Source organism: Helianthus annuus, chromosome 16 (genome assembly GCF_002127325.2).
Source record: "Helianthus annuus cultivar XRQ/B chromosome 16, HanXRQr2.0-SUNRISE, whole genome shotgun sequence".
NCBI lineage: Eukaryota > Viridiplantae > Streptophyta > Magnoliopsida > Asterales > Asteraceae > Helianthus > Helianthus annuus.
In genome coordinates, this window is record NC_035448.2 from 202,794,181 (window position 1) to 202,801,750 (window position 7,570).

The following is a 7,570-nucleotide window of genomic DNA, read 5'->3' on the forward strand; positions in this document are numbered from 1 at the left end:
CTTCTCATAGAGCCAGCGCAGCCCTTTCCGGTGCTTATCGGAAATGGTGAACCACTACAATGCACCGGTTACTGCCCGGACGTTCCCCTTACACTCCACGTGGCTACCTTTAAGGTTAAATTGTTTGTTTTGCCATTCAAAGGATTCGATGTTATTCTTGGGTATGATTGGTTACGTTCCTTGGGCACCGTTACCGCCGACTTCTCAGTTCCTTCACTCACCTTTCAGCAGGGCTGCAACACCATCACCTTGCAAGGGTCACTTTCGGGTCCTTGTCACCCGACTGCAGCAAAGATTTCGGACCTTGAGGACAAGGTCAATTTTCATGGGAGGGGTATTGATACGATCCAGATTCCAGGTGACCCAACATCGCAAACCCGACCCGGTAGTAACCCAGTACCCGATTCAGTTAAGAAGGCAGAGAGTGGAGGCCCACGTCCAGCCGCATAACTAGCAAGACCAATTCTATTTTAGTTGATTTCCTTTCCACGTGCATGCATGTAACTAGGACCCACTTATTGCATTTTCCCATTTTCTACATTAATTTAGGATCAAGTAGTTGCAATATTTCATTATAAATTGTCTTTCATTTTGAAGAAAATACGAAGAAAATTGTTCGAGTTTATTTGTCATTTACTTTTATAAATTGGAGAGGGGTCCTCTCGAAATAACCTCCTAACAGCTGGGCTTCAATAATGCCCCCAATAGTGCCGACGGTATGGAGGGAGAGGGGAGAGGGGCGCTATTGGTTGATTTATGTTGAGGTGGCATTGGGGTTGCGCTCCTTAGGGTCCAGCCATACAAGTGCTTTCCTTCATTAGTGATTGTGACTGACTAGTGTTTTCAATTTTTTTAAATTATCTGATTTCGTAGGCGAATCAGTAAGAAAGTAGAACAACTTTGGATGACAATTATCTTATTAAACCACATTTGTGATTTCTCTTTTACACAACAATTGAATAATTTCATTTCTCTTATACAATTTACGGTATCCGAATGCAATTGCTATAGAGATCCCTGAAATTTCAGCAAAATTCTCCATTATTCAACAAATTTCCAGCCGCGTATGCACCATACGAGGTGGTTTTTGATGGGGAACAATATCAATGGCCGTAAGAAACCACCCATGAACGATTTCTTTTAGTTGATCTTATAAGATGCTTTCGTCTGGGAACACTGCACCCCGTAATACAACAACTATGCCGGATTTGATGATGTAGCCGTTGGTTTCATTGTTCCCTTCTAGCACATTATCCCTGTTTATGATCTACATTACAACACAACATACATGCTTCTTGTGTTAAGAATAGTGTTAGTCTTATCAAACCGACCTTAGGACGATATACAAATTGTACTATACCTTGACATTTTTGCCAATCCTTACATTCTTGTCTATGATAGCTTTTTTTATAAAAGAACCGTCCCCGACACCAATACTCTGCTCATGTACACTCTGCTGGCATGAAAACCGACTGTAAGTTTTTTTATTAAGAGGTTGCGGCGCAGCTTGTTACCGTTATTATGTAATTTCCTACTTTAAGAACGTGTTACTTTTTAAGGAAAAGTATACATCAAAAGTTGTATTTTGTAGTAAAAATTATTATTATTATTATTATTATTATTATTATTATCATTATTATTATTATTATTACCATTATTATTATTATTATCATTATTATTATTATTATTATTATTATTATTATTATTATTTTTATTATTATTAATATTATCATTATTATTATCATTATTATTATTATTATTATTATTATTATTATTATTATTATTATTATTATTATTATTATTACTTTACCTGATATATATCAGATCCCATGATTACTGAATCTTGTATAACAGCTCCATCTCCAACCCGAGTTCTTGGACCAATGACTGAACTTCTAATGCTACATCTCTACTTGTTAGAGAACCGAGAAAGATTGCACAAATAAGAAAAAAATAATGTAATATATATGTATATATTTTCTGTTAATTTGATGGAATGACTTACATTTAAAATGCAACCATCACCAATGGTGCTACTTGTGATGGCAGCATCAGTTACTAGAGATGGAGGCAGATGTCGAGGCAGGGTGTACAATGGAAAGTCTCTATCGTGGAAGCTGTTACAAAGAGGTGAAGGACGTAAGTAGTTTTAGGTCGCGGTAGAGGTGGCAAATACTCTTTGGACGACTTTTAACCTGATTGACTCGTTTCATTAATCCACTCCCTCTGTCCCATAGTTTTTGTCCACAAAAAGAAAAAGAAAACGTATTTTAAGGCATGTACAATCAATGCTGCTTATGGGCCGGAGACGTTGTGTATCTCTTGGCCTTTTGCCCATTTGGGTCAGAGGTTGTTTTATTGAAGTTGTCAAAAAAAAGTTGGTTTGAAAAACTTGCAACATTAATGATAAAATCGAAACGTGGACAATAACTTTTAATGGGTAAAGAAAGTGTCTATATCTAAAGCAGCGTTAAAGGCTTAACATAATCCGTTGATAAGTAAATAGGTTGAAGTTGCCACCTCTAGGTTTCATGCTATACATTCTTTTCAGGTTTTCAGAGTTACCGACTTATATTTCATGTTTGTTTTCTTTGTGCTTTCCATATTCACGTTGTAGTACGCTTCAATACTTCTCATGTCCTCCCAGTATCCATCAAACTGGTAAGCATGTACCTATTTTTACATCAAACCTTAGCTTTCACTAACCTTTTTTATGGAGTTAAATGTCATTTTCATCCCTGTGGTTTGTTCAATTATGTCAGTCCAGGCCAAATTTTAAATTCGTATCATTTCCGTCCCTGACGTTCTTGAAACATGTCAACTTCGTCCAAAAAAAATAAGGTTGAATCGAATAATTGGACAAAGCACAAGGACAAAAATGATAGTTAACTCATGTTTTTTGGGCGGAACTGACATGTATCGAGAATGTCAGGGACAGGGACGGACGAAGATGGTACAAATTCGAAATTTGGCCTGGACTGACATAATGGAACAAACCATATGGACGAAAATGACAGTTAACTACAACGCAATAACTAACGACTCACCTTCAACCCCAAGGATATTGCACCTGGTATTACTTCATTCTTCAAATCATTTGCTTTAGGGAAAGATTCTTTCAAAAGCTTTATCATAACCTGTCTGTTTATAACATAAATCCCCATGCTAGAAAACTTTTGATTAAACTTGGAGCCTTGAACCTGAAAAACTGGGATCAAATCTGGTTCTTTTTCGAACCCGATGACTCTATTTCCAGAGCCTACATTGAAACTACCAAAACCTGTGTTGTAATCTCTCGCGCTACCCAGAACTGAAACCGTTACATCTGCTCTATTGTTCCTGTGTGCTTCTAGTAGCTTCTGATAATCCATCTTGTAAAGATGGTGACCAGGAAGTACCAAAAAGTCAAATGCTGGATGCTGTTCCAATACCCATAAACATCTTCTCATTGCATCTGCAGTTCCCTACATAATACCCAAAAAAGGCAGAGTATGATCCTTGGTTTAAAAAAGCGTGAGGCGCTCCGAAGCGTTTTGGTTCCAAAAGCTTTAAGCGAAGCTTCAAGCGCGAAGCGAGAGCTTCACGTATAAGAAGCGCTCAAAATAAAATAAAAAATAAAAAAAATATTGTACACATCAATATGACCTATTCTACTTGTTAATCAATAATAAACACAAAAACATGATGAAAAAACACACTTAACACATAAAAACATAGTTAAACATAAATTAAAGTCGAAACACACTTAAAACATAAACATAAAAATAGTCTTTAATCAATAATCATCATAATCAAGTACGTATTCATCTCCATCAAAACATGATTAAAAAACACACTTAATCCGGAGGCCATTATGATTTCTAAACAGAAATCAAGTTGCAGAGAGAATAGAAGGAGAAAGAGGAAGACATCGGCTGATATGTTAAAAGACAGCGGCTGATTATTAGGGTAAAAAAGTAGGGCCTCATTTAAACCCTATTTAAAGACTATTGGGCCTAAACAATGGTCCAAATGTGACCTGATTGGGCTGAAGCGTCGCTTCAAACCATCATCGCTTCGCGCTTAAAGCTCGCTTCAAAACGCTTCACGTGTTGTAACGCTTCAGACCAAAAAAAAGCGCTTTTCCAAACGCTTCAACGCTTCACGCTTAAAGCGCGCTTAAAGCTCGCTTTTTTAAACACAGGTATGATCTAGATGTGTCCATATCCGGTTCTTATGAATGAGTTGATTTGGGTTACGTTTTATCCCATATGGGTCAAATGAGTCAAAAAAAAAGTCAAATGAGCTGAAAGCTACTTTTTTTTTGAATTATTCACGAATGTTGGAAGGTCTAGCATACGTAGTCTTAACCGGGTCCGCGCTAGAGAGCCCCCTCGCACAATAGATCCCTAATTTAAACCCCTCAATGAGAAACCTCTATCACTCAGACTCGAACTTAAGACCTGGAAAACTCACCCGGGCCCACCATAGGTGGAACTTAAATACCCGTGGCCATCACTAGAGCACTAGTGGTGGTTAGCTGAAAGCTACTATTTATTTGTTTTTTATTCCTATTTCATATGAAGCCTTAAAATAAAGAGTAAACCTCAATCTTGTTCCTGAGGTTTGTTGATTTTAACACTATTAGTCCAAATAATCATCCAACAGTTTTCATATTCTAACGCTTCTAGTCCACCACTCTAACAATCATCCATTTCTCTGTTAAGTTTGTATGAAAATGACAATGATACCCATGGACTTAAATTGTTATTACAAAACTTTTATTATTATTATTATTATTATTATTATTATTATTATTATTATTATTATTATTATTATTATTATTATTATTATTATTATTTACACACACAGATCTATATACACACACACAAACATTAAGCACAACCACCACCATCAACAAAGCCACCGCCACCGTAAAAGTTTTGTAATTACAATTTAAGTCCAATGGTATTATTGTCTTTCTCACTCAAACTTAACAGAGAAATGGATGGTTGTTAGAGTGGTGGACTAGAAGTGTTAGAATATGCAAACTGTTGGATGATAAATGTAATTTTTAAATTATTGGACTGATCGTGTTAAAATCAGCAAACCACAGTGACAAAAATTGAGGTTTACTCTAAAATAAATATAGATTGTTACTTTGGTGATATTCTTGTAATAATAAGTTACTTGTGAAAAATAGAAAAAAGGACAAGAAAGTGTTTAGTACAGCTCCATTTTGACATGTACTTAAAAATGACCTGTTTTAACTAGAATCTGTTTTGACCCACTATCCAAGTCACCCGCGTATCATTTAGTGAACAATGTGGTCAATGACGAACCTGGAACCAGTTAGCGTCTTCTGGACTCTGATAAGCCGCAATGACTTCAAGAAATTCTTGGTTTGCTAATAATCCAGCAGAATATGCTCTTGAGAGATGCGAGTTTAACGAAGTGGAATTAAACTGTGTAAGCGCGTATACTTTTGTTATATTACTATTAATGCAGTTACTTATAACTGCATCAATAAGCCTATAACTTCCCGCCACTGGAACCGCACCTTCTGATCTTCGTTTTGTCAACGGATACAACCTTGACTGCTGCCCCGCGTCTCCAAACACCACAGCTGCAACACTCTGACATATTAACAAAAAATAAGAATGAATTATTATGATCATCAGTTACAATGCAGATAAAACTGACCTGATTTGGTGGTGAAAAACGGCGTTCGGGTTTCTGGGAATTCGTTACAGTGAGTCTTGAATGGAGTTTTAGATTGATTGAGGACTGAAAAGTGAATAGTGCCATTACAATGACAGAAGGTGAAAGATTTGGAGGAAGATGATAATGATAATGATAATGATGTTTGAGTTTGCTTTTATTAACTTTAAATTTATTGATATGGATTTATAGCACAAATTGGGTATCATAGTATAAACTTTGTATAGAAAAGCAGAGGAATTTGGGTTTCTTGTTGGTGGTGGATGTTGCAGACCGAATACTTGGCAAAATTGACCAAGCATGGTATAATTCTTTTCCTATGTTTTCTTCCTCCACTCGTAAATATATATTATATTAATAAAAATAAAATTTTATTTTTGGCTTATGGTAAATCTGACATTAAAGGAATACAACTTCACTTGATCGATTTTTAGCACATTGGTGAATGTGAAATTAAAAAAAGAAGAAAAGAAATTAAAAAAATGATTAAAAAGTTAATAGAGGGGGGGGGGGGGGGTTTGTAGTGTAAAACGATTTAAAGAAATCAAAATACAACTTTATTAAAGTTGAGGGACTATATGATAAACTATTTAAGATTAGAGGGCGTAAATGAAAGGGAAAATCTCCAAAATAGCATTTGACCAAACATTTTTTCAAAAATAGCCATCTGAAATGGCTTTTGGAGCCGTTTCATGCTTGTGAAACGGCTTAAGCAAATCCTTTCAAGTCCCACCAATCCATGATTTCCACGTGTCCGACAAAACCTGAAATGACTCTGAGCCATTTCACACGCCGTCATTCATTTGAAAGTTCTCAGCCGAGCCGTTTCAATTGGCTTGTCCGTTGAGCCGGTTCAGTGGATGGCTTGTTTTCCGGAGCCGGTTGAAAGATCTCAGCTGGGATTTTTCCACGAAGCTCAAGTTGTTTCATTTGGCTCAAGGCGCAAGCCGTTTCAGCATAAGTTGAGCCGTTTCCATACAAGCGAAGTCGGTTCAACCTAACCTAAGCCGTTTCAGCATAAGTTGAGTCGTTTCCGTACAAGCTCAGTCGGTTCAACCAGAACTTGTGCCGTTTCGTACAATTCCAATGTTTCAAGTATTTGGGTTCTATATTATGACGAAAATGATATCCAGATTCAAGTATTTGTTAAATAAGATAAATAAGTTCTGTAAGCCAGGTTGTGTTCATTTGTTTTGCTATAATCAGAAGATTGTGATGTTATGAAGCATTGACGCATTGTAGGTGTCCAAATAACATGAGACTCTCGGCATCGATGGCTGTGCTTCCATTAGATCTGTTTTGATGGCAGAAATTCTCTATATGATGTTTTTCTATGTTTCAAAGTTGGCCTATCTATTGAGAAAACTGCTCGTGCAGCATCTACCTATTGAGAGAATCGTCCGTGCAGGACAATGATCATTTTCTGCTACCGTCTTCACGCGTATGGTCTCCTTGAGCTTATATTCTTCTTTAAACGAGAATGTTCATTTGGGGAGAATGTTCTGGGGACTGTACGATAATAATGATTCAACTGCTGCTATTGAGTCTTCCCGGATTCATCTACTGCTATTGTAACATTATGACGGTACGTGGAGTAGAACGATCATCTGAAACCCATTTTCCGTAGGTGATGAGGATCACAGCAAAGTTTTTGCTCCAAGTTTACCGCATATAACTTGGAGACGAAAATGTGTTGATTAGATCCTATAGTAATCTACAATCAATGTATAGAGTTGCAGCAACAGATTCAACGTTACTTCTTAATGAACTCGAATTCAATAAATGATGAGTAATGAAAGGAGAAGTGTTGGGATTCAAGGATTTAGACGCCATGTCGTAGAACGATAATCTGAAACCCGTTTTCCGTTGT

At 36.7% G+C, this 7,570-nt stretch overlaps 1 protein-coding gene across 1 annotated transcript; it reads right to left on the minus strand.

Annotated features, from left to right (window-relative positions):
• Positions 1-720: 720 nt before the first annotated feature.
• LOC110918668 (inactive glucose-1-phosphate adenylyltransferase small subunit 2, chloroplastic) lies at positions 721-5,847 on the minus strand. Its single transcript, XM_022162945.2, has 8 exons — positions 5,683-5,847; positions 5,322-5,615; positions 3,048-3,464; positions 2,570-2,673; positions 2,006-2,117; positions 1,811-1,909; positions 1,361-1,453; positions 721-1,267 (listed from the first exon to the last, which is right to left on the minus strand). The coding sequence occupies exons 1-8, from the start codon at positions 5,785-5,787 to the stop codon at positions 1,151-1,153; spliced, it is 1,341 nt and encodes a 446-aa protein (XP_022018637.1). The 5' UTR covers positions 5,788-5,847; the 3' UTR covers positions 721-1,150.
• Positions 5,848-7,570: the final 1,723 nt, after the last annotated feature.

Coding starts and splice junctions, on each gene's coding strand:
- LOC110918668 (XM_022162945.2), bottom strand. CDS start 5,787: ATGGCACTATTCACTTTTCAGTCCTCAATCAATCTAAAACTCCATTCA. Junction 2,118..2,569: donor AAAACAAACATGAAATATAA/GTCGGTAACTCT, acceptor TCTTTGTAACAG/CTTCCACGATAGAGACTTTC. Junction 1,910..2,005: donor GTGATGGTTGCATTTTAAAT/GTAAGTCATTCC, acceptor TCTAACAAGTAG/AGATGTAGCATTAGAAGTTC.